This window comes from Scomber scombrus, chromosome 14 (genome assembly GCF_963691925.1).
Source record: "Scomber scombrus chromosome 14, fScoSco1.1, whole genome shotgun sequence".
NCBI classification, from domain to species: Eukaryota; Metazoa; Chordata; class Actinopteri; order Scombriformes; family Scombridae; genus Scomber; species Scomber scombrus.
The window spans coordinates 10,356,843-10,384,344 of NC_084983.1; the positions used below are offsets into that span (position 1 = coordinate 10,356,843).

The 27,502-nt window shown below is 38.1% G+C and overlaps 2 protein-coding genes across 2 annotated transcripts; both read left to right on the forward strand.

Moving 5' to 3' along the window:
• The first annotated feature begins 4,884 nt into the window (after positions 1-4,884).
• Positions 4,885-6,590, forward strand: epd (ependymin). The gene is made up of 6 exons (XM_062433110.1): positions 4,885-5,114; positions 5,268-5,299; positions 5,427-5,564; positions 5,670-5,856; positions 5,959-6,040; positions 6,136-6,590. The coding sequence occupies exons 1-6, from the start codon at positions 5,039-5,041 to the stop codon at positions 6,260-6,262; spliced, it is 642 nt and encodes a 213-aa protein (XP_062289094.1). The 5' UTR covers positions 4,885-5,038; the 3' UTR covers positions 6,263-6,590.
• Positions 6,591-9,272: 2,682 nt separating this feature from the next.
• On the forward strand, positions 9,273-26,817 carry stag2a (STAG2 cohesin complex component a). The gene is made up of 34 exons (XM_062432768.1): positions 9,273-9,574; positions 13,326-13,453; positions 13,559-13,637; positions 13,807-13,968; positions 14,644-14,740; positions 14,843-14,919; positions 15,054-15,258; positions 15,357-15,508; positions 16,203-16,276; positions 16,554-16,677; positions 17,180-17,278; positions 17,452-17,531; positions 17,669-17,776; positions 18,720-18,828; positions 18,994-19,111; positions 19,226-19,329; positions 19,429-19,521; positions 19,612-19,701; positions 19,790-19,993; positions 20,104-20,174; positions 20,363-20,450; positions 20,584-20,664; positions 20,992-21,084; positions 21,183-21,357; positions 21,455-21,594; positions 21,688-21,789; positions 22,034-22,182; positions 22,308-22,436; positions 22,554-22,762; positions 22,990-23,230; positions 23,360-23,470; positions 23,618-23,744; positions 24,095-24,172; positions 24,657-26,817. The coding sequence occupies exons 2-34, from the start codon at positions 13,410-13,412 to the stop codon at positions 24,678-24,680; spliced, it is 3,837 nt and encodes a 1,278-aa protein (XP_062288752.1). The 5' UTR covers positions 9,273-9,574; positions 13,326-13,409; the 3' UTR covers positions 24,681-26,817.
• The last annotated feature ends 685 nt before the right edge of the window (positions 26,818-27,502 follow it).

Genomic DNA, 27,502 nt, shown 5'->3' on the forward strand with positions numbered 1-27,502 from the left:
CCTTTTATAGTGCAATGAGGAACATTAATGATATAAAAGTGACCAAAAAGCACAAATGGTTGAAAAGAGTATATTTTTAAACAGATGAGAAACATTCATCTTTAACTTCGTTAAATACACGAGATAAACAAATTATTGCTCTCTCTCTCTCCTGCCAGAGTGCTCAACTTGTTTGCTTGAAAGCACACAACAGGGACATTTTGATGTGAAGAAGAAGAACTAAGGACAGCTGCACAAAGTGTAGTTTTGACAACAACACATTTCTGACCTGGCTCATGCAGATGATCTGGTATAAACACCACAGGCTTTCTATTTAGTTTGGATCACTATTAGAATAGAAAGTGTAAGGGTATTTTGGGGTGCTGGCCTGCCATATAAGAGATATGCAAAACTATAAATTGTTCTGTCTGTAACTTACAATGTGTTACTGTGTAATTGCAGCTAATATAATGTAGCCCCCAAGACATTTATGACCCAATACGTTGTACTAATATACAATATACTTTACATCACATGTTTCAGTGTTATCACTGATTCAAATTTGTACTTCATACAAGAATCAGTGAATATAAATGTATTGCCTCAAATGTTTGAAGCAGTTTCATCACATAGTATTTCTTTAAATCTAATTGAATCACTTAAAATCATTTTAAAATCATTTTATATTGTTTATTCACACCAAAAATATCAACTTTTTGTAAAAATGGTTAAATTTGCTGTTCAAAAAGTAAGAATGGGAATATGAATGGGAATACAAAGCAGTTATGTAATCATTCTTAATCACTAAATATTTCCAATAATATCTTTCTGGTAGAGCTCAGACTGTTGTTGTGGATGCCTTAAAATTGAGTAGATGGTTGATAGTTTGTCTCTCATCTGAAATGAGAGCCAAAGGTGATTACCAAAATAAAACAGGAAATGAATGTACAAACTCAGGAACTAGACGTTACAGGATCAATATTAAACCCCCTTACTATTTACTTTACACATAGATTATGTCATTTCCCCCCATCTTCTCTTCATTTTTAGTCTTATTCATTTTCAGGCATCTCTTTTATTTTTGTTATGTATTTTCTTCCCGTTTTGGGTTTTCTTTAATAATCAGTATCCTATAAGCAAAGTACACTTTAATTGTATGTTTAGGTACAGATCCCATATTTACTTACCTCTAAAGGACAGGCTTTGTAGTAAATTCTTTACATAGAAAAAAACATTTCATGGAGGCAGTTTGGCAGCTGTGATTGCCACTTAAAATCTAACTATAAATCAAGATCACTAAAGTACCCAAGTAAAGGCTTTGGAGTAAATGTTCATACATTAACATTGTTGAACACATCGGTAGTCGTGTTATTAATAGATGACATTCCAATTAAGAATAAAGGAAACAACCTGGGGGTGGTCAATTTGAAAAATTAGGAAATGTGATATTTGGATAGTTTAGTTTCAAACACTGATCAAAGACACATATAATGATCTGTAATTAAAATGATTTGGATCACAGTTTGTGAGTGTCTTTTCTGTGATTAGCTTCCTCTGTGTGACTGTGGATATCAGAGATACATATAATATTTCACTATAGTTTAGGACCTTCACACCCAATAAAGACATTTTAGACGGATTCATTTGGGAAGGTTTCAGTTGACAGATGGCACTGATAGGGGCTATTCTAGGGTTTTCTTTCTGTTTTTTAAACTGAAGGCCCCATAGTAATCAATCATCAATGAGTCATCAAATCAAGGTTAATGGGATTTGATTTCACTGCTGAGAAGAACTGACCAATTCTTACAAAACAAAAATTATATGAAATTGAATCAAGTCTTCGCTATAAAATTGCAATATGTGTAGGAGAAACTGACAGGCAAACATGACAACTTTATGTTCAGTTTCCATTCCTCTGGAGTGCTTTGGTGGTTGAGTGGTTAAGGCACATGCCACATAAAGACAGTGTTCCTGGTTTGATACTGGCAAGGGACCTTTGCTGCAGGTCTTTCCCCTTTCTCTCTCTCCTGTTGGTCTCTAAGCCATCTGTCTAATAAAGGCAAAAAAGCCCAAAATCTCCAAGTTTCCTTTTCTCTGTGATCAGCCCTGTACTAAGTTTCAAAATATCAGAAAATCTGCATAAAATCTTTCAAAAATTCCTTTTTACTAGAAAGACTAAAAACTGGTATTATTACCTACCTCTGTGGTGTGCCAGTTTCACTTTGGCATACTGTTGGGTGTTGCTTGCCAGAAGGAGCATCTAGACAGTTTCTTTGTACTGTACCTCTGCAGAGCTAAAGCCATAGTCTGTCAATGTTACAGTAAGTGTTTACAAGGGTTCAAAGTTCACTCGAGATATGCAAACTATAACTTCTTCCATCTCTGACAGAATTTGTTACTGTGTGGTTGCAGTTAACCTACTGTATCCCTCAAGACATTTATGACCCAGTTTGTTGAAATAATATACAAATTAAACTTCTTTACACCATGTTTTCATAGTGTTATCACTTATATGTATTTTTAGTTCATGCACGAATCAGTGAATAAAAATGTATTGCCTCAAATACTTGAAATCTTTTCATCAAGTGTCTAGTTTATATATGTATTACAAAAAAACCCATTTAAAATCCCTTTATATTGTTAATTTACACAAAAAATACCTGCTTTTTGCAAAAATAATTCAATTTTCTGTTCAAAAAGCTAGTTGTATAACTATTTTGATTAATTAAATATTTCAAATAATATCTCTCTGGTAGAGCTCAGACTGTTGCTGTCCCAAAAGGATACATTTTTAGCCCCCCTTCTATTTACTTTTTACATAAATGACAGTTTCTTGAACTGACATGATGTGGTCAGGGTAGAGGATGTGTATTATGAGAAGGGCTTCCCTTCTCTTCATGGTCTCTTTCATTTCAGTTTCAAGTATCTCTTCTACTTTTGTTATGTATTTTCTTCCCATTTTGGTATTTATTTTATAAATAAGCAATGTAGACTTTAATCACGTTTGTGACTACAAGGGCTCTAAACCATTTAGAGGAAATGTGTGTAAAAGTTTTTGAATGGCTATGCTGTCGTTTTAGAAAGCCGTTGTTTAGACAGCCTTCCTCACTGAAGATATTTTGACATGTCACTGCACGAAAAGTACAAATTTTAATTTTTGTGGATGCTGGATCTCTATAAAACTGTCATGCCTTACTGAGATACTGGAAAAGAACAGAAGCCCTCACTATGTTATTAGTAACACCTGTGCTTTTCTTACAATAACAAGTCAAACACTAATTACTTCATTCTGCTTTTTACATTGTTGTAACATGTACATAAATGCAGCCTTTTATAGTGCAATGAGGAACATTAATGATATAAAAGTGACCAAAAAGGACAAATGGTTGAAAAGAGTATATTTTTAAACAGATGAGAAACATTCATCTTTAACTTCGTTAAATACACTAGATAAACAAATTATTGCGCTCTCTCTCCTGTCAGAGTGAAGACAGACTGAAACAACAAGGACATTTTGATGTGAAGAAGAAGAACTAAGGACAGCTGCACAAAGTGTAGTTTTGACAACAACACATTTCTGACCTGGCTCATGCAGATGATCTGGTATAAACACCACAGGCTTTCTATTTAGTTTGGATCACTATTAGAATAGAAAGTGTAGGTGTTTTTGGCGGCGATCTGATTTAAGCCTCCTGTTGTCTTCCCATCATTGTCCTCCCTGTTCAAGGACAAGAGGGGGGTTGAAGCTGACCAAGACTCTCCAGTCTGTTATACTATTATACAGCTTCATAGTGGAGATTGTAAAATGTATTAGTTCACTATTACATTGTTCATACACCTGGCTTTTTCTTTTTCACTACCAATGTATATTGTTGGGTTACAACACATTTTTTGTCTCTAAAAAACATAAAGTAAAAGAAATTTGGAGCCCATTTAGCACAATTGATGATAATATTATTTAGTACACATGAAACAATGCTCTCTCACACCCAAATAAATTTAAATTGCAATCAGGTACATATCCCATATTTGCCTGTCTCTAAGGACCGGCTCTATGGTAAATTCTTTGCATATAAAATAAAAACATTTCATGGAGTTTGGCAGCTGTGATAGTCACCTAAAATCTTAACAAGAAACTAAACTAAACTAAATTAGAAGTAGTAGTACCCAAGTAAAAGCTCTGGGTTTCACTTAAATAAGTTTCGGTTAACAGATAGCACAGATAGATTTTGTTTCTTTTAAAACTGGAGGCCCATTAGTCATCAGTCATCAATTAATCAGCCCATCAAGGTTGATGGGATTTGACTTCCCTTCTGTCAATTAAAACCTCATAACTGTAAACTTAAATTGATTAAAGTCTCTCACCACTTAAAAACATGTTTTACATTTTGTTACTTCACTTGGGTGCAGTACGATGTATGTACAGTGTTTGACACAGGAGGGCTGTCAGAAATGAGGAAGTATTTGTTGGAACCTGTTCGATACTTGAAATGTGCTTTCGCTGAAGTTATGGAACAGAAAGTCAGAAAGGTTTCAGTCTCTAGCATCCAAATGACTCTATGTCTGGCCAAACTAGACTTTTTAAAACTGTTTTAACGTTAGTAGGCTATAGGCCTACATACATAACCTTTTACACCATGTTATCATTGTGAGTAGGAAGCTGTCACTAACCATACAGTTAAAGGGACATATCTTTATTTCCCTCATTGATTATACTTATCCTCACTTAACCTTCAGTTTAGATATGACACAATGAAAGGCACTTTTGATAGCATGGGGCAGGCGGAGATAAACATGACAAGAGGACATTTGAGGACAGCTGTGCAAACACAAAAGAAAAGATGGGTCACTATTGGCCAGGACAGGACGTGTTTATTTAGACAGCTTGATGTTTGAAGTGCAGGGGGCTAACATCCTGGGTCTTTTTATGCAATACTAATTGACTACACTACTATGTAGCTCTATAAAAGCAACCATAACTTCATTGAAAGTTAGATGCGCTTAGGGTTGTTTTGCCATCTCTACCTTGTGATTTTGTGACTCTCTCTGGAACAGGAAAATGTATGCAGCCGTCACGCTCTTCGTCTTCATGTGCTTGACTGCCACCACCCATGCAGAGCACCATCAGCCTTGCCGTAAGAATGACTACTTCCATCGTTTTCTGTTCTTTTGTTACATTACATATGAGTTGTCCATGTGTTTGGGATCTTTCGAGACCATTAGATTTATACTAATTTAAAATTGTGCCTGACCCTTTGAGCCCTCTAACTGAAATTGTTGTCTTTCAGATGCACCCAATATGACAGGACACATGTCTGTGGTGAGTTTTCATTCCAGACCAATACTTTTTGCTGGCACTTTTTATAGCACCAGAGCTGCAACTGTTTAAAATATACAATTTAACCCTCTTCTTTTCTTTCCCAATGTATCCTTTTGAATGAAACCAGATGTCCCTAAAGGGTGAAATGAGAGCATTTGGTGCGTTCACTTACGATTCGATGGGAAAGAAACTGCGCTTCAAGTCAAACGAGAGCTCCTCCATTAACACGTCACTAGGCTTGGATCTACTGATGTTTTTTGAAGAGGTAATGGATTCCTTCCTTAAATAAATATCACAGTCCACTTGAAATGTTTTTGCACCCTGACTTTTAAATATGTGTTGCTGTGTTTGTCTGTGTTACACCCGGCAGGGGATATTCTATGAGATTGACAGCAAAAACCAGAGCTGTGAGAAAAAATCATTGCAATCAACCCTGGAACCGCTAGATATTCCCGATGATGCCAAGTTCTTAGCTTCAATACATGCTGGGAGTTCATCCATCGAAGGGGAGGGACTAAAGGTCAACGTATGGACAGGATCAATGGCAGACATGAAAGGTGGGAGAGATGCTTTCGAATGATGCATCTGCCTTTTTTGTGATAAAGACAGAGTTGAAACTGGTGACATTTATCATGACGTGAACGTTTTCTCCTTTTCAGGCCACTACTCCATGTCTGTAACCATGGGATGTTTGCCTGTGAGCACATTCTACTTCACCGAGTCCACATCACTCTTATTCAGGTTGGTGAAATGCTTGAACAAATGAACAATCCAGGGATATTTCTGCAACTAATAATGAATGTCCATAATGTAATATCTGTATGACTTTCTTACAGCAACACGGATGTTGAACTCGAGATCAAGGACCCCGATCTCCTCTTGGTGCCCTCCTTTTGTCTTGGACTGCCTGTGGAGGAGACACCTGAAGGGACAGTACATAGTTTCATCAATGAGTTCATGTAGATGTAGCCTCACCATGCAGCAGAAAATCAAACCCTTATCCAAGTGTGGCCTGCCAGAACCTTTTAGAGTTTTTCTCTCCTTTTTCCCATGTGACCCGAGTTTTCGTGTGTCACTGCACTGCATCACACCTGTTTGATCTTCCACTCCCCCTATGAAGATATGGCTTTGAAAGGATCATACTGTATACATATGTTTTCATTTAAAGGAAAGAGAAGTGACATGGTTTATAGAATTAGTCATAATTACTAACAGTTGATGGATTTTCAAGTTGGTACCGCTTACAAAACCTGTAAGATATGATTAATGGAACAATAAAATGTCAAAGCTGTCAATGGTGTGAAGAGTACTTTTTTCAGTGTTTGATTTTGGCTAGACTGTGTATAATAGCCGATCATTTCAGGACTGCATGGCTGAATGAATCCACTAGGGGGCCTTGGCAAAAAGTACCTGTTATTCCTTCCACTCTGTGCGCCATCCTGTACCTCAACACCTCTACAGATGTACCAAATACAACATAAATAGCAGCAGACTGCACATGGCAGCTTAATTTTGTTTACTCAGAGATTTAGTGGCAATTAGTTTTAGGTTATTTTATTAAACACCATTTTAGGAACATGCAACACAAACACAATATCAGCCAAACAAAATATATCTAAACTGACAGTTTAAGAAATCATTGCATTCAAAATAATCTATTAAAAGTATTAATATGAATATAATCATTATTAATATATAAAAATGTGTATCAGTGTGCTACAAACCAATATCAACGTCAGTATTGGTAATAGTTGTATCAATACAGAGTTGTATAAGGAGTTTCCTGATCTGGAGACCTTGATGTATATTATGGTATATTTATAACATTAATGATCATAGAATTATCTTATTGATTTCTTTCCAATAATAGAGACATTGTTATGATTTTTAACCAAATTTTACCTTTATAAAAAGTATTATTTCTAATTGCATTATCAAACTGAACATAAAGAACAACATTTCTAAGCCTCTGTGCTGCGACAGCCATGACTGGAGGCAACATGTTGACAGGTTGTCTGTCCATCCCAGTCGCATGAACGAGATATCTCAGGAACACCTTAAGCGAATTTCTTCAAAGTTGGCACAAGTGTCCTATTTGACTCAAGGATGAACTGATTTGATTTTGGTAGTCAAAGTTCAAGTATCACTTTGACCTCACAAAACACGTTTTCAAGAATTCATATGCTAATTATGACAAAGTCAGACGAATGTCTAATAGGATAAAATGATGAAGTGATGACAATTCATATCCAAACAATTAAAGGTCAACTTTACTGTGACATCATATCATTCTGTAAAAACAGGTAATAATACCAGTTTTTAGTCTTTCTAATAAAAAACACTGGCCGTTATTCAATGCCATAACTCAGGACCAGAGACCTCTCCGTTCCTCTGTTAAAGTCCTTCAAAGACGACAAATATAAGTTTGGATAGACATGGATGTAAACTGCAACCTGACTGGTTGAAACAAGAATACAACCGCAAGGCTGTATTAATATCTTTCATTTCATGTTTCGTTTGTGTGTAATCAGTTGAATAAATGTAATTTGAGTGACTATTTGTAAAGACCTCTCCGTCGTGTGGTCTCCTAGTGGCTTTCATTTTGTTGGATATATGATGAGTCAGACTGTGGCTGAAACAAATTCTCCTTGAGGTCAATTTACTATGTTGTTCTGAGTCATTTGTGCTAAAAGGGGATACTGTACATTTGGGGTAAATATTAGGTGCTGAACGGAACAAAACTACTTTCAAGAAAATGTGTGCGCTTTTTTTGTTGTTTCAATCTACATCAATGTGCTTCTAGTCATTATGTTGTTTCAGTGGTAGTTACACTGATAAAATTGTGTTTTAGTGTTATTTTATTATAGCTATTTTCTGATCGCACACATGAGTGAATCATTTCATTCTCTTTCATGTACTAACACGCTCTGAAATGACAATAAACTCTTTGAACCCTTTTGTGATATTTTAATAATTTTAATGGTCATGTCATCTTAATAATATATAATTTTACAGTACACAGCAAATGTTATGTACACTTTAGTTTAGTTGTTTGCAGAACTTTGATCACAGGACATAAGTCACTCACAGGATAATAAAGAGCCATGTACTGCCTGTCAGAGGATGGTATGCCCTCTGACTGACTGGCATGCACTCACAGGATGGTATGACCTCTGACTGACTGACAGTACACTTACAGGATGGTATTGCCTCTGAATGACTGGCATGCACTCACAGGATGGTATGGCCTCTTACTGACTGACAGTAGGCTACACTCAAAGGATGGTTTGGCCTCTGACTGACCTGCAGTAGGCTACACTTACAGGATGATATGGCCTCTGACTGACTGGCAGTAGGCCACACTTACAGGATGATATGGCCTCTGACTGACTGGCAGTAGGCCACACTTACAGGATGATATGGCCTCTGACTGACCTGCAGTAGGCTACACTTACAGGATGATATGGCCTCTGACTGACCTGCAGTAGGCTACACTTACAGGATGATATGGCCTCTGACTGACTGGCAGTAGGCCACACTTACAGGATGATATGGCCTCTGACTGACTGGCAGTAGGCCACACTTACAGGATGATATGGCCTCTGACTGACTGGCAGTAGGCCACACTTACAGGATGATATGGCCTCTGACTGACCTGCAGTAGGCTACACTTACAGGATGATATGGCCTCTGACTGACTGGCAGTAGGCCACACTTACAGGATGATATGGCCTCTGACTGACTGGCAGTAGGCCACACTTACAGGATGATATGGCCTCTGACTGACTGGCAGTAGGCCACACTTACAGGATGATATGGCCTCTGACTGACCTGCAGTAGGCTACACTTACAGGATGATATGGCCTCTGACTGACTGGCAGTAGGCCACACTTACAGGATGATATGGCCTCTGACTGACTGGCAGTAGGCCACACTTACAGGATGATATGGCCTCTGACTGACCTGCAGTAGGCTACACTTACAGGATGATATGGCCTCTGACTGACTGGCAGTAGGCTACACTTACAAGATGATATGGCCTCTGACTTAGTGGCAGTACACGGAGCCTCCGACAGGTGGTGTGTGTGCTTCATGCTTAAAAAAGGAAAACACAAACTGTACCAGGGAGCCACTTAACGTTAGCTAGCAAATAAAATCATTATTTTTGAGATTTGGAAAATGACAGTTTGTGCAGGAAATTAACGGAAGCATCCTCTTTGCAAAGTGTGCCACGTTTGGATTATTTGGTTTCAGTCGGTCTTTGATTTAAACGAGGTAAGTTGTAAAATGGCGGATAGCTAACATTCAGGGAGTTTGTCATTGATGTTGTTACACTGGCTAGCTAACCAGACACTTGACATTAGTGTTAACACGAGTCATTACAGCAGAGATGTGAGGTGACCAGAATAAAATGAAAGTAGCCGTGATTGAGGCTGAGCTTACCCTTTACAGCTGGAGTAAAGCGGTGCGTCGTTAGCCAGCTGCTGCTAACGCTATTGCTAACTCAGCTAGCGACTAATCTGACGCTGAAAATGCAGCAAAGCGACCAAAATCATGCAGTGAATCCTAATGTCGCTCGGTACGAGTAAAGCAGGTCAGAGAGAGAGCCTAAGCAGCACCTAATGTATCGGCTGACAGCCACATAAGATGACATTAAGCAGAGAGATGCTCGGCCGTCGTAGCAAAGTGAGGAAAACACTCATCGGAAACATCTGTAGTTGTTTGTAGTTCGGAAGTGAACAACTGCGCGTCACAGCTGTTTTAGGATCAACTAGTTTGAGATTGAAAGCAATGGTAAGACTTATCACAACGACTTGCCATAAAAATACTAATGATACTATAATATAACTTGTCCATATTGCGATGCCAGGTATTTCCACTTACCATCCTGCCTGTTGAGAATAAAGACCAACCATCTTTATATTGTATTATGGAGTCAGAGGTTGCTCGATATATTGAGCTAAAGTTGTGTCAACACTCCCCTGCAGATTTCCCTGGTCTCAATCTGCTGTAGCGCTGATAAGTCACAAAGTAACGCTGTGAAGCACTGACATGTGAGTACCTTATTTATGTGTCAAACTGAATGACACAACACGGCAATATAAGATTAACGTAAAGCTCGACAGCTTTACAGGCGCTGCTGCTGTGGCTGAGTTTCCCCTTAAATAAACAATGCAATACATTCCACTTATGCAATTATTGACTATATTCAAAACACAGATAAAATATGTCCTCCATGTTATCCGGACCTTGCATGCATGGAAAGTGCATTGCAGTATGGTAAGGTTGTAAATATCAATATCACGTCATGTCATTTCTCAGTACAAAAGCGTGAAACTTTATAAAAGAAAAAAATCTATATAATAGAATAAACATATTACACATTTGCTTTTTAGTACCAGTGACATTGGTTACAAATAAACATTTAACATGTCTTCTTCACTACTAAGTCAAAAGTTTCAAAACACCTCCATTTTTCAAGTTTTTATTGAAATTTGCAGTATATAACATAAAACTGGGGGATATGATATATTGACCAACTACCTTTATATCGATATTGTAGGGATTAGATAATAATCATAAGTAATGTGGCAAAAAATGAAACAGCTACACAGCTGGTGTCCATTCTGTGATTTCTGTCCATTCTGTCTTGTTCTTTTCTTCTAACGTAACTCTGGCAGCGTGGAGGTATGTTTTGGATCATTATCTTGCTGTAGGATGAACCTTTGAACAACTAGGTGTGGACCAGATGGTAGTAATGTGTGGCTCTGCAAAATGCTGTGGTAGCCCTTATGGTCCAGGGTGCCGCTCACTTTGGATCCAGCAAAAGGGCCCCAGCCCATCACGCTTCCTCCTCCAAGCTTTTATACAGACAAAGTATTTAAAGTAATCAACAAGTCGGGAGATCTGTAAACAAATTGTTGTATCAACTTGCAAGACTTAATCCAGGTCCATCGCTGCAGAAAAAAATGTTTTGTTTTGTTTTTTGTTAATCTGAGTTATAACTCTGAAATTTACATTATTTTTTAATTTTTGGTAATCTAAACGTTTACCTATGTACTGTTTAACGTTACTCACTGGACTTAAACTGTTTGAATTTCAATAAAAACTGGAATGTGGGGGTGTTGTAAAACTTGTGACTGTTAGTGTACATTAGTTTTATTCATGTTGTGATTAAGCTGTAACTTGAGTACAATGAAATGAGGGAAAATGAATGAATCATGTCTAGTATACTTTATGCAAGGTTCCCTCGTGTGTGTCAGTCAGCAGAAACTAATTTGTAGATTTAGTGTCGGTCCTTCAGCACTGCTGTCATACTGGCCTGTCAGATGACCACATGGCCAATGCTAAATGGTCCTGTTTTGCTGAATGCTTAGAGAGTTTGGCTGCCAAGTATAACATTACATAATATTACTCTTCAAATATATACCAATCGTTATTTAACATGTAAATTGACATTAGAAAGAAAAAAGTTGTAATTTAAAAATAGTCATCAAATGAATGTTTACAAGCCAGTTGCTAATACTCTCACAGTTCTCAAAAAATGTACTTAAATTTGCTGTACATAGTTTGTATTTGTAATTTGGGCCTTCTTTGTAATACAGGTCTAAAACTGGATGATTGAATAGTGTTAAATGGTTCAAGTGGCTCTACCATGGGTGCTTTCCAAACAGTAAGAGTCAAAATTGTGAACGCTGTCTGTGGTTAGGCTGCGAGTATCAACTCCTTTCACTATTGGTATCATTCTCCCAGGTATTTTCTTGCTCAATAAATTAGTCATTCTCTCTGTGAAGTTTAAAAAATGACATCACTTATCAGTTTCCAAAGTAATGCTGTCAGGGTGTGTATTTTCTCTGAGCAGCAATGAATAAACCCAGACTGTTTCATTTAGAGTGGTATGAAACAAAGGAAAACACCAAAAATCCATATGTATGTGAAGTTACAGTGTTTAGGAATTGTTTGGTGATTTTATGATGAATGACAAACTGTTGAAGCTGTCGAAGATGAAATCAATCATCATTCTGTTGATAAACGAATGAATTGAATGATTTAAGCACTGGGTCGTTGTACACCACAGAAAAATATAATTTGGGATTTTAAGGATGATTAAAAGTGCGTCTTAAACTCCTCAAAATTGGTGGGGATTAATTTTTCTGTCAGTCGACTACTCAATTAATCAAGTTATCATTTCAGTGATTGATTAAAGGTACTTTCTGGAGTTTTTGACCAATAGTAGCTCTGTAAAGACTTGTTTCAGTGGAATAAGCCTTTACAGTGTTTGCTCTAGCTGTACATCTATGAAGGCTTACATGCAATGACTCAACAAGCACATGGATGTGACTGGTAATGTAGATGTGGAGATGTTAAAGAAAAGCTTTGCAAATGTTTTATGAGCTGGTGATGCATCCATCATGACTGTTTAGGAGAGAAACATAAAGAAGCTGCGTATTTAAAGTGTAAAATTTCACCATCTGCTGTATATATGGGGGGGAACAAGTCACTTGCGTAGGCTTCATTTCCTGATTACCAAGGCTTTCATGCAGCTATTAGGACCTGCCACCGTCCAGCCATTCCTGTGTGCACAGATACATGATTCATATAACGATAGTGCTTTGCCGTCGACAGCATAACAATCTGCAGCTATTTTGATAATAGATTAATTATTAAAGTAGTTTTTCAAACAAAAATGGAAAATGTTTTCCACTTCATGCTTCTCCAATGTGAGGAGCTTGTCTGTATCTAACTAAAGTGATATTTATTTTAATATTTTTGGATGTTGCTTGGAAACAAGCAGTATGAAGAGACATCACTTTAGATTTTGAGAAAATGATGCACATTTTTACACCTTGTTTTCTAATATTTACTATTAAATAATGAGGAAACCTTGAAAATAACTGTCAGGAGATTAATTGATGATGAAATTAATCATTAGTTGCATCCCTAGTGTAGTTATTGCTGAGGTTAAATGTCTTTTGTTATAGCGATCATTCAGCAGCAATCTCCTCTGCTTTGTCTTGTTTTCCAGGTGCAGGAGAAGAAATACTTTCTTGCTTGGGCTCCAGAGCAGTAGAAGCACTTACTCCCAACAGATCCAGAAAATGTTAAAGAAATGATAGCAGCGCAGGATTTGCAAACAGAAATTCAGTTTCCTCAGTAAGTGGTGCACCACAGATATGTATCATCAAATTTAGACATGTCTTTGAGTGTTTTGTGAAATTCAGCTTCATAGTTGTGAATCAGGACTTCATGTGTTCACAGAGAGGCAGACTCACAGTTGTCTTCAGATACTGACTTTGACGATCTCGATGGAAAAAATGCAAAACCCGGAAAAAGCATGGTATGTTTTTCCAATATATCATCATATGTTCATACTTGTCAATGTGTAACCAGGGTCATTGGATAAAATAGTCAATATACTAACACATTAAACGCACATGCATTGTACTTACAACTCTGATGACACAGTAACAATTTCATCTTTCGCTCAATCTCTTTCTCACCCTCAGGCAGCCAAGAAAGGGAGGAGGGGGGCATTTGGAGACAAGACCAAAGGTGGGGGAGGAGGGAGGAGCCCTGCTATTGGCTGGGTGAATGGCCACCATCAGGCAAATGGGATGAAGAGTATGACCCTGTTTGAGGTGGTTAAAATGGGGAAGAGCGCTACACAGGTGGGTGAACATTATGGTGGTGAAGAGATTATGTCTTGTTCCATTTAATTTTTGTCCCTGTAGCTCTGAAAATATTTTGAATAGCTATGGATTATATTATTTATCCTTGCTATTGGCATGGCTGTATGGATGCCAATGTTGGTCTGTCAGTGGGCCAGTCTGCCACTTTGGTCCAGACTGAAATATCTAAACTACTGGATGTATTTCCATTACATTTTGTACACACATTCCTGAATCCTACTGACTTTGGGGATGTTTGATGATGACTTTCCCATTTAAAAATGAAAATTTGAGGATGATTGATGAATTTTAAAAACTTAAAAACTCTGAAACCCTCTGACTTTTAATCAAGCGCCATCATCAGTTCAAAGTTGTACAATACTTGGGTTAGCATTTAGCTCAAAGTACTGCTGTGCTTAGGTACAGCCCCACAGAGCAACCTAACCTTAACCAATTGTATTTTAAGTACAATCATGCTAAGTATAGTTCTTCTTAGCTAATATGTTTCCCAATTCTTGGCTATCAATTAACATAGTATGTTACAGCAGGAACTTTGGTTCAATGAGAAAGCATCACCATCTTTAACATGCCGTGATATTTTGAGATCTGTGTTTGGATTGGATGTATGAATAAATGATTGGTGGTAAAATGTCTTGGTCCAATTTGATTTTCTAGTCTGTTGTTGACGACTGGATCGAGGCATACAAACATGACAGAGATATTGCTCTCTTGGACCTGATCAACTTCTTCATTCAGTGCTCTGGCTGTAAAGGTAAATATCTGACATAATGTGCATAAATATATTAGGTGTTGGGTGCCTGAAAGCAAAAATAACAATCTGAGCTATGCCGCCACTGTGTGATTCTGCTCACAGGTGCTGTGAGTGCTGAGATGTTTAGCCATATGCAGAACTCCGAAATCATCCGAAAAATGACGGAGGAGTTTAATGAGGTGATGCAAGTTGTGTTTATACATTCACTTAAAATAAAAGATGTTTTTACTCTGACAAACTTAAAGGGAAATGTGTAAAACAAATACGATGCTCCTGACCTGAATCTGATGATGTCTCTCCCATTGTCAAACAGGACAGCGGCGACTACCCGTTAACTCTGTCAGGGCCACAGTGGAAGAAATTCAGGATTAGCTTCTGTGACTTCATATCAGTTCTGGTACGTCAGTGTCAGTACAGCATAATCTACGACGAGTATATGATGGACACCATCATCTCGCTGCTCACAGGCCTTTCTGACTCACAAGTCAGAGCGTTCAGACATACAAGCACACTAGCAGGTCAGTATTCATGTGCACAATCGTTACAGATGCATTTCTGCTCTGTGCTCATGCTGTTATTGTCCCAGAAGCATCTTAACTTGTGTTGTCTTTGTCAGCTATGAAGTTGATGACGGCATTGGTGAACGTTGCCCTAAACCTGAGCATCAATATGGACAACACACAGAGACAGTATGAGGCAGAGAGGAACAAGGTTGTTGCAAAAAGGGCCAACGATAGGCTGGAGCTACTGTTACAGAAGCGTAAAGAGGTGAGAAGGATAATTTCACCTCTAACAAGTGTAACAGTCATCCGTTAGCACTATACTTTGACTATCACTCCAAATGCTCCAACAGTAAGATCTTTGAAATTCATCAAAAGTATTTAATTTTAGCCGATACAGATCCTTTAAAGAGTGCGCAGATCAATTTGCCACATTATCAACAAATTTCATGAAAACACCAAGATCAACAAGTTCCTACTGTTATTGCCCATTACCTATGTAACCAAAGTCGGATACATTGCACAGTAGCTCTGTAAACCCCCATTGTTGATATGCCTCTTCATTAAGATGAACATGAGCACTTCAGTATATTTTTAGTTATCCCACATACAGCTGCACCAAATGTATATTTATTCACAGCTGAAAATAGACCCCATCAAATGCAAACATTACTTCTGTGTGAGTAATGTTTATTAATAATGCTGTTTTAGGAAATTACCTGACCGTATTAAATGATGACACAATATATTTGTGTCTCATTCTAATAGATTTACATCCTCAGTAGGAGTCAGTGGGCTTGGCGCTGAGTACTACAGACAGGGTGGGCTTGTTGGACGTAACACATTGTTGGTTTTGGTCTTTTCATTCTTTTTTTGTGCTTGAGGGTTGAACATGGCATGGAAAATATTATAAATTATAATGGAAATTGTATTTAAAGTATTTTTTTGTGTTTGTCTTTCAGCTTCAAGAAAATCAAGATGAAATCGAAAACATGATGAACGCAATTTTCAAAGGAGTCTTTGTTCACAGATATCGGTATGTGACTCTTTGACAGACTCACAATACCAGAGAAAGTGTGTCCAAACTTTTGACCGTTGCTGTACACACTGTATGTTGACACTGAGATTTCCCTTCAGTCTTGTTCATTTTTGGCTTTTTGGCGCCCTCAAGTGTTAAGTCGATGCCTGCACCAATATGTGTCTATAATTTGAGCTCAAAATGTAGACTGCTTCTGCTGCTCTCAATAGTTTTCTTTAAACAAAGGGACATTATAGATTTAACAACATTTGATCAATTCTCTTGTGTTTGCCAGTGACGGCATTGCTGAAGTTCGAGCTATTTGTATCGAGGAGATTGGCGTGTGGATGAAGTTGTACAGTGACGCCTTCCTCAATGACAGTTACCTGAAGTATGTTGGCTGGACAATGCATGACAAGGTGAGATAACAATTACCATTCGTATTGGGTATAAAAAAATGTAAGGATTATTACTTTGATGGAGGGTTTATTTATTACTTTTAGGGGATCTGGGTTCTCTAATGGGTCCTTTTTAATCATATTCAGTTTTGGAAAGCTACTACAGGAGCAATGTCCCAAGAAAATGGAAGGAAAACAATGCTCACTTTGATTCATGTTTGTGGGTTTCTTGTTTGCTGACACCGAAATAGTAACCTTCCACCTAACTAGCATACTTACCTTTTGTGACTATGTAACGTCACAGAAGGGACCTATTTTCTCTACACTTAGTCAAATGCCTGTCACCACTGGTACTAACGGGATGTGCTGAGTTGTTGTTTTTCACTCAGATTTTTATGGATAGGCAGACACAACTCTTATTAATGAGCATATAATCATTTTACACTCTATGTATGCATATTAACAAAAGGCTTTTTTCATGCAAATATGGTAAATAATAAATGTATTTGTTCTGTGTTTCAAGCAAGGTGAGGTGCGGCTGAAGTGTCTGACAGCCCTGCAAGGCTTGTTCTTCACCAGAGAGCTCGGCACGCGACTGGAGCTTTTCACAAGTCGCTTCAAGGTGAGCCAGCAGCTACATCACCTCTTGTGTATTGTTGGAAATGTTGCCTCTTGATATGTGGATAACTTGCTAGTAATGACAGAATACTGACATCATTGTATCTATGCATGATGTGAAAACTAATGCTCAGGAGATCTCCCAGACTGAGATATCTTGTCAACTCTCATTGACAGGACCGCATCGTGTCGATGACACTGGACAAGGAATATGATGTTGCTGTGCAAGCCATTAAACTTCTGACACTTGTCTTACAGTAAGTAACCTCCACTTTAAAGGGATCACACTTTCCTGGAAAAGATATTTCCTTTTTGATTGAAAAATCTCCTTGAGAAAAACATCTTTTACATAAACTGGCTGTTACATTAAGAACGTCTGCATGTCATCTAACAGGAGCAGTGATGAGGTTCTGACAGCAGAGGACTGTGAGAGTGTGTATCATCTGGTTTATTCAGCACATCGACCCATTGCTATATCTGCAGGAGAATTTCTGTTTAAGAAGTAAGTGTTGCCAATATTTAAAACTTGCCAAGTGGACATCATTCATATCATCAACCTAGTTATGTTTGGTCACATCACATGATTTAAGTGTCTAGTCTGGTTATATTGTGTCAAGAAGTTTTTGCTCCCACTCCATGAGACAGAAATCTGAGAGGAACAAAAACTGATATGAGTTAATCTCTCTGAGCAAAACTCAAGAGAGACTCGGCAGCCTCACATTTCTCCATTCTGTCTCTCTGTGTAGCCTTGTCAGTTTAGGCTAAGCCATTGTTGCCAACCCCTTTCACTTCACAGTTGGGGAAACAGCAGACATGATATCAGACGCTGCAGCATCTATTAACTGACAAACTAGTCTGTATGAACAATTACTGCCAGCTTGATAACTTAATGCTAACCTTTTCCTCTGCTCTACTCACTGTCACTTTTCTGCCACCTGCTCTCTCACTCCTCCATTCACTCGCTATACACACACATATTACACACTATCAACTCTCATTGACAGGATCTATTCCTTGAAAGGATATATGCTACCAAGAGTTTCCCAGGCCACAACGCAGGGGTTGAATTTAATTTGAGATGGGTGCTGCTACTGATTTCCAATGAATGGATATTTGGTGTTATTTTTGGCATCAAACATTTTTTTTAGCTTGTTGCCTATACAATTACAGCTCCTCTGCAAAGGAGCAGATGAGGTTAGTTGTATTCAGCTTGGGTTCAAAACATTGTATGGATTTCTAAGTTTCACTAAAAAAACAATGAGTGCAAAAGAGTGCAAAGCGATTATTGCTGTGCCTGCTAAGATACTTGTACTAGATTACATTGAATACATCAGAATAGAAACAAGAAAATCACAAAATCTGGTCATGTGCCTCCTGACCATCATGTTTTTCCACCTGCCTTCACCAGGCACTTTTAACTGTCTGTTGTATTGTGCTGATTGAAGGCTCTTCAGCCATCGACTTCCTGAGGAGGAGGGATTACCCAGGAGGGGCAGGCAGAGCCTCAATGGCAGCCTTATCAAGACTACAGTCTTCTTCTTCTTGGAGAGCGAGGTAAGCATACCGAAATGTAAGCCCTGTGCTCATTGCAATAGAATTTTTTTTTTGTATATTATATTACTTTATTTATATAGAGCCAAACACACAAGCAAACATTATGAGGAATGTACCCCATTTCAGTGCATTTGCATCTGATCTGTAACATTTCATGTTTTACAGCTTCATGAACATGGGGCCTATTTGGTGGATAGCCTGTGGGAGTGTGGGTCAGAGCTGTTGAAGGACTGGGAGACTATGATCAGCCTGCTGCTGGATGAGCCCATGCCAGGGGAGGAGGGTAATTTTCAGACAATTACTGGCTCATATTTTAAGCCACAATATTATTAAAATGAACACTTTTTAAAAAATGTTCATTACATTGTCAGCAACTGTCTGTGTCTGTGATTTTCAGCACTGAGTGATCGGCAGGAGACGGCTCTGGTTGAGATCATGCTCTGCGCCATCCGGCAGGCTTGTGAATGCCACCCTCCAGTAGGCAGGGGCTCAGGGAAGAGGGTGAGCACACAGTTATTATGCTAGACTTCTTGGAGGATTAACTTTGTTTCTTGGATTTCTTGGATTTCATGTTGCTAATGTGGTTTTTGCACGGAGAAGGTCCTGTCTGCAAAAGAGAAGAAAACGCAGCTGGATGATCGGACACGGATCACAGAAATGTTTGCAGTTGCCCTGCCTCTGTTATTGGCAAAGGTGATTATGTGTGTTCTGCACTAAAGCCAACAGCAAGCATACATTAGACTAACTGTATAACCCTACTTGCTTTGTCTTCTCTTGTCACAGTACTGCGTTGATATTGATAAGGTGACGAATCTGCTACAAATACCAAAGTACTTTGATCTGGACATCTACACAACTGGTCGGTTAGAAAAGGTTTGTCAACTTTTACATTTTGTCCAACGTATGCAACTTATAAATGACATGCACTGCTAGTGAAACTATGTTTTGTGCTTTCATGAAGCATTTGGATGCCTTGTTGCGGCAAATCTGGGAGGTGGTAGACAAGCACACAGACACTGAGGTCCTGGAGGCTTGCTCTACCACCTATCATTACCTCTGCAATGAGGAGTTCACCATCTTTAACCGTGTGGACATCGCCCGCTCCCAGCTTCTTGACGAGCTTGTAGATAAGTTCAGTAGACTCCTGGAGGACTTCCTGCTAGAGGTGGGTGCTGCAAGATGTTTCTTTGCCTGGATTGTTTTAAAGAACATTAACATCTGAACAGGCTGGGGTGAATGTCCACGATTTAATGGGTTTGACCTCTTCTTCGTCAGGGTGAAGAACCAGATGATGATGATGCCTACCAAGTTCTCTCTACGCTCAAGAAGATCAGTGCTTTCCACAAGTAAAGCAGTTAACAAGTTTGTGCTTATTATTTCAATATGTTGTTACTTGTTGAAGGCAGAGTAATAACGATTCCATATATGTTGTGTTTTGGTTTTATTTTATGTTGTTAGATGTGATAAATGAATGTAAATTATATTAGTATGTGTTGCTTTTCATTTGCATTTGTGTTCTTTTTTCTGCCAACAGTGCACACGACCTCTCTAAGTGGGATCTTTTCACCAGCAACTACCGGCTACTCAGCACAGGCCTGCAGAACGGGGATATGCCTGAACAGGTATCACAGCCCGGACAGCAGAGCATTCTCTACCTTTTCAAGTTACATCCCCCAAAATGCAAAACCAACTATTTCAAATATTGTGTGGAACATCACAACAAATCTGATCTGCTTGATTTTTTCTTCCCACCAGATTGTGATTCATGCGATGCAGTGCACACATTACATCATCTTGTGGCATCTAGCGAAGGTTTCAGACAGCAGTTCATTGAAGGTATTTACATATGAAGCATTTTGGATACTTCACAAAAAGTGGAAAGATGGAAGGCAAGAAATTATCTAAAAACTCATGGGAGAAGAAAAGGTTTATATGTATAAATTAGGCAAATAAAGTCATTATTACAGTGTTACAATCAGCTTGTACAAAGAACGTAACTTTCATTATGAGCATCAGTTTTGCTTGTTTTAAGTATGATACTGATTTAATGTGTCTCTCTTTTTTTTTGGACTGCTGAACGCCTATTTTCAAATTCACACAGATCTGCCCCCCGTTATGATCCCCTAAGTGTTTATTAGTTAACTGAACATTTGTTCCTTTCAGGGTGATATGGTGACCTTGAGAAAGCAAATGAGAGCTTTCTGCTTAATGTGTCAGCGTTACCTAAACAGCATCAACACCGCAGTCAAAGAGCAGGTGGGATTCTTCCTTTCACACATGGCCATTCTTTACTGCAACTGAACATGTTGTGGGTCAGTATTTTCATAAATGCTGAAGTGTTGTGTTTATTCCAGGCCTTCACCATACTATGTGATCTGCTATTGATCTTCAGTCACCAAATTATGTCTTCAGGCCGGGAACAACTGGAGCCTCTGGTCTACACGCCAGACTCTTCGTTGCAGGCAGAGCTGCTCAACTTCATCTTGGATCAAGTGTTCATTGACCAGGATGACGACAACAACAGCACAGGTCAGAGACAATCACCATTCTTCACGCTTTATGTTTGAAATGTTACAGACTGTAAATAATCAAAATAATCAAAAAAATTGTATCATGCATTTTTCAGACGGGCAGCAAGACGATGAAGCCAGTAAAATAGAGGCTCTGCACAAGCGAAGAAACATTCTCGCTGCCTATTGCAAATTAATTGTTTACAATGTTGTGGAAATGAACACCGGGGCAGATATATTTAAACAGTATATGAGGGTAGGTTTAAACCCTTTTTATATCATTAATAATAAAAAATGTCTCCCCCAGCCCTGCTCTTCTAGTTACAATTTTTCTTTTGTTTCTCCGTAGTATTACAACGACTATGGAGATATCATTAAGGAAACAATGAGCAAAACAAGACAAATCGACAAAGTACAATGTGCAAAGACACTCGTACTGAGCCTGCAAACGGTAAGAATCTTGGCCCCCTGGGAAAATGAAACGGATGAGAGAAGGATGAGATGTATTGCCTGGTTTCACTTTTTAAGAAACATTAGTGGATTGTCTTATTTTTTAATGTATTATAATAACAATAAATCACCGTACAACTGACTTAAGTTACTGCAGATCATAAATGCATTTAGTCCAGGATTTAGAACTGTTTGTCTGTGAAACCACCTTTAGGAGAGTGTGTATCTTCTTTCTTTTCTTTTAGTTATTCAACGAGATGTTGTCTGATTTTGGCTTCAATATTGACCGATCATCATCAGCCTTCTGTGGCATTAAAGAGCTTGCTCGGCGCTTTTCATTGACGTTTGGCTTGGATCAGTTGAAGACCAGGGAGGCTATTGCCATGTTACATAAGTAAGTAATTGTCCCGAGCCAAGTCTTTGTGGTTTACAGCTTTGTATGCCACCCAGTTCTTCCAGTAACATCTGTTTTGAATGAGCAAGGTCCTCCTTTCGTTGTTTCCCTTGAATTTGATTTAGGAATGGGATTGAGTTTGCTTTTAAGGAACCTAGCCCCCAAGGAGAGGGGAGTCCCCCTCTCAATCTCGCCTTTTTGGATGTCCTGAGCGAATTCTCAAGCAAACTAATTCGACAGGACAAGAGAACAGTGTAAGTTTGAGGCACAAAGATGTGGGCAGTGATTTACATTTATGTTGGATGTGTGCATGGAGCTGATGAACTCTGAAAAGCTTCTAACTGTGATTGTTGTGATCCTGACTTCCACAGTCACACGTACCTGGAACGCTTCATGACGTTTCAGATGGCCCTGCAGCGAGAGGACTGCTGGCTGCCCCTCATCTCATACAGGAACTCCCTGCAAGTTGGAGGGGACGATGACACCATGTCTGTCATCAGTGGGATCAGCAGTCGAGGGTCCACCAGCAGGAGTAAGAAGTCCAAGCCAGCTGCCGCTAGCAAAAGGAAATTGCCTGAAGGTGATTAATTTTGACATAACTGCACTTTTTGCAATTTATTGGCCTGTGCTCCATAGATTTAAATGAGTAATTTTAAGTTTTTTTGGCCCTTAAACTGCCATAAATGTGTACTTCAACAATATGTGATATATATGTCATTAGGGGACATCAGGGCACGCATTATTATGGCTTCTGCACACATTCAGTAAAATACCAGTGTATATTATTAAAAAATATATTTTCTATAGCAGAAGAGAACAGCTGCAGCAGCAGTGATGCAGTTTGGATGAACCGTGAGCAGAACGTGCAGACGCCAATGATGATGCATTCACCCCATCTCACCTCGACTGTATTGAGGGATCCAAAGAAGATGAGACCGGAGGACAGCTACACGGCCGCATACACCATGCCAACAGAGCAGCATCCGCATCAGACTGTGCCTCTCCAGCAGCTGCCACACCAAAACCACCAGGCTGCCATTGATTATAAGTACTAAAGCCTTTCCATATACCTGTTCCATTATCTTATCTTGAAATAAATATTTTCAAATGTTGCTGCTGTTTGCACTTTCCTGTACCAATTATGAAGTCTTGTTTAACATTGAACTCTGTTCCACAGCACCCAGGTTACTTGGATGTTGACACAGAGGCAACAAGCTGAGGCCTGTCAGCAGCAAGAGCGGGTTAGCATGCATTATGCCAAGATGAGGGACCACATTCAGCAAGCGACGTAAGATGACTTTGCTCTTTAGAGTACAGAGTACAGAGTTTCAATTGTGGAAGACAGCTGGAAATGACACGCAGCCAATAAACAATATGTAAAAAAGCACAATTTACATGTGTCCTACTGAAGTGTTTCCCCATGTGTACTCCTCAGTCGCCGAGGCTCCGGACTCATGGAGGATGACGAGGAGCCAATAGTGGAGGATGTGATGATGTCATCAGAGGACCGATTGGAAGACATCAATGAGGGCATGGATTTTGACACAATGGACATTGATCTGGTAATTTAAGGAAGATTAGTTTGGATTCTGTGAACTTAGAAAGAAAAGAACTAACAGATAGCAGCCACAAACAAAAACAACTGATGTTGATTTGATGATGCTGCATGAAATATACATGGATCTCTGCGATCACTGAGTACATGTTACCTTAAGTCATGTTGTTGCTTGTCTTCCTTCTCAAATATTACAATTTGCACATCAGTAAAATGGAACGATTATATCCCATCTGAGTAACTTGTCAGCATTTGACTGCTACAATTGATGTAGCGGATTTCTTGTACTTGCTTTGTTAAACTAAAGTTGAGATTTCCTTTTTGGCATGTTGTCCTGACTAAATTGTTAATTTCCAGCCGGCATCAAAGAATCGCAGAGAAAGAACCGAGCTAAAGCCAGACTACTTTGATCCATCTTCCATCATGGATGATTCGGTAAGTGTTTTTCACTTCTTATAGTACAATTTGCTTTCTTTTACAAATCTTACTTTCATGTGAATTTTAGTGTTGCACAGAATTTTTAGGTTTTTATCTTGATGTAACACAGTTTTGCCATTCAGACTCATTATTTAAGGATAATTGTGAACAGCATTTGTTATTCATGCAGTCAGATATCACAGTAAGTTAAAGGAAGACTCCGCCAAAAATCAATCTCTTAAGTATCAAATCACTTCCTGTTGCTTTGAAAGGTGGCTTTGAAACATTTGTAGTTTGCTCCATCACAGAGGTTACTGTCAGTACTCAGTTTGGATTCCCATGGTGAGCCCAATGACAAAAAAGCACCAAAATGTCCATAGAAACATCTGTAAAATCACTGTTTCCCCAAATACAGACTATACTGTGTGTATAAAAAACTTTGGATTTGTTTGTGTGGATGTTATACTGTTTTAACAAGTTGTCCAAATTTGTATGTCTTTAGGTTCTTAATGTTTCAATGTTTTAATACAAATTGGATGCATCAAGGACATTGTCATCAGAATCCTTGGAAGATGATAAGGAAGACTGTTGTCTGAAAATCAGGATGGAGCAAAATGGACTACTATAAATGGTTTGTTACACACCAATGTTTGCCTCTTCAACACTGCGTTAAAACGTAGAGGGAGAGCTTGAATTTGAATTTTATTTAATTATTTTCACACACCAGACTTTTGTCACTGCAGGAGAAATGTTTCTGGTTATGCTCAGTTGCCCTGAAAACAACTTGATGTTAGCTTATACTGAGATGTAGCAGATGCTGTCGACATGTTATTCTGTTACGGTTAATAAAAGTACTGACTGTACTTATGAGGCAGATGCATGGTGAGGTGACAATAACAGACTGAAATTCAAATTAATAATATATACCTTTAATCGTTTTCATTCAGTAGACAAAAATTGTCTGATGTAAATAAATAGTGGCCAATATATGGGAGGTGAGCAGAATTTCATGACCACCAGCCCTGGAAAAAATACTACAAGAATGATGCTTATAGTGTTCACTATGACACTGCACTTTGTCACAGAGGTGTTCATTCAACTCGATGGTAATTTTACAGCCATATTTTCAGAAATTATCATAGCCTCAAATCAACACCTCTCTGACACAATCTAAACAGAAACTGAACATAATAAGCTTCATGGAGGCAGCATTTATTGCAGGGCTATTGAATGGGACTGCATTACATTATAAAGGTGTCAATGATACTGTGCTCACCTGCTGTACTTTTCAACTGTAGACTTTGGCATGGCATGTAGCCATATATCGAAACATGTATACAGTAAAGTATAATGTGAACTGGCGTCTCATACTGTTCAAAGGCCTTGCCACTAATGATGTACGGCATTCTCAGATTTCTTTGTGATGGTATTTTTTAGAAGTGTATGTGTTCTGCTTTTATACCTTATAGATGACTTTGATTTATAGAAATTTTGTAAAGACAATCAAATGTAAATTAATGGTTTCTAATCATGTTATTTCACATAAATGCTGAAATAATCCTTTTTAATGGAAATGATTATGTTATTATACAGTATATATGGCCAGCTGTATTTTCTTTTCATCTTCCTACAAGGAATGGGTGAAAAGGAAATGCATAGCCCAAATGTAGTAATTTGACAAACTGATGGCTACATCTACAATTATTTTTTAATATCGGGAGCATTCACAGTGTCACACATAAAAATTTGACTCAACTTTAAACATGTAATCTCTCCTATATCTTGACTATTTTTCTCCACTATATAGTATCTAATATTATCTAATAACACAGACATGCCATAATTGCAATCTTTAAAAGGAAGGATTCGAAAAACGGTTGAGATAGGTGTGTTGTTTTTTTGTTGATCTTTTTTTTTAGTTTCCAAGTGTGCAGAGGGTTTTTTTCAATCAGCCATTTTATTTGGTGTACCACTGTTGTGTGTGTGTATAAGAGTAATAGAATTATTCTAAAGTTTTAGAATTCTTTAGCCAACTATCATAGTATCAAATGTATATTATACAGTTACAAATGTGTAATATATTGTGAATCAGTGCTCATTTTATATTTGCAGTTTCTGTTTGCTTGAAACTTTAGGGAAAGGTTAAAGAAATAGAATGTAACTATTTGATGTTAATCTACTAATTTGCAAGTATACCTACAGTTTTGTTTGTCTTTCAATGTATTGTTGCAATATTTCTTTACCTCTATGTATTGGCCTGGTTGGCAGAACTGCATTGTATGGATAAAAGTGTATTCATATGTTATTAGAAACAAATCCCTGATTTTCTCAAAATCTCACTATCAACTGGAGAAACAGATCACATGGTCTTAAACATGCCATACCATACCATATACATACAAAATATTCACGTTAGGCAATGAGAAAAAGACATAGAAGAATTGCCTGTATATTTACATGAATCATTTCACTTTGGATCTTTTATGTTTTGCATCGAACTGCTGAAAATGTGCATACATCTGTATGTTTACACACATATTTAAATATTTGTGTATATTAAATTTGTGTTTTTATTCTATTTACAAAGTGCCCATTTCATCCTTAAGGGTGTGTATTTATGTTTGGAGATGTAACATGAACAGAATAAACCCCCTGCAACCGTGTGATAATGTTAAGAACATTGCGGTCAATCCATACCTCCAATTTAGGTATTAATGACAACTCGCAGTACAGAAATATTGTCTTAATTTTAATGTATCTCTCTTACATTATTTTTATGAATGCAATAACATATGAAACATTTTATATTTTCCGTTTTCTCTATAACCAAAATCCTCTTTTTAAGCTAAGAATGTTACCATACAAAGAATTTGACTGGGGTTTAGTGGCTCTCAATGCACTTGCGCAAAAACAACAAAACAACAACCTTTAGAAATATACACAATGGATGTCTAAATATACAGGCGAAACCGTTTCTGTGAACTGTAAACAGTTTACAAATAGTGCCATGATAATAATACATTATAGTGTAGTATGTGCACATATTCAAGAAGCAAAAAGTAATCTTGTACAGATAGACTTGAAGTGCAGCAGGGATTTTTGAAAACGTGTATTTCCTGCTATTGGTTAAAATCACAAATCAATCAATTGTTAAAAAGGAATGTTGCTGTGAAATCCATTTACGGTTAGTGGGTAGTTAAATGTCATTAACTCTTTAAATCATTACTTAGCAGTTTGCTAAATCACCTATGAGCCTTGAGTTGCATGCAGAGAAATGCACTAGCACACACAGAAGACAAAGTACTGCATGGGAGCCTTTGTCAGAGGCTGTCCCACCATGCAACAGTG

What these genes read in the sequence shown, in the direction of transcription:
- epd (XM_062433110.1), top strand. Translation starts at nt 5,039, where the DNA reads ATGTATGCAGCCGTCACGCTCTTCGTCTTCATGTGCTTGACTGCCACC. An exon ending in AGAGCACCATCAGCCTTGCC is followed by an intron (nt 5,115 to 5,267) that starts GTAAGAATGACT and finishes GTTGTCTTTCAG; the next exon opens with ATGCACCCAATATGACAGGA. An exon ending in TACTGATGTTTTTTGAAGAG is followed by an intron (nt 5,565 to 5,669) that starts GTAATGGATTCC and finishes TACACCCGGCAG; the next exon opens with GGGATATTCTATGAGATTGA.
- stag2a (XM_062432768.1), top strand. Translation starts at nt 13,410, where the DNA reads ATGATAGCAGCGCAGGATTTGCAAACAGAAATTCAGTTTCCTCA. An exon ending in TTTTCACAAGTCGCTTCAAG is followed by an intron (nt 17,279 to 17,451) that starts GTGAGCCAGCAG and finishes TCTCATTGACAG; the next exon opens with GACCGCATCGTGTCGATGAC. An exon ending in TGGAGGACTTCCTGCTAGAG is followed by an intron (nt 19,994 to 20,103) that starts GTGGGTGCTGCA and finishes CTTCTTCGTCAG; the next exon opens with GGTGAAGAACCAGATGATGA.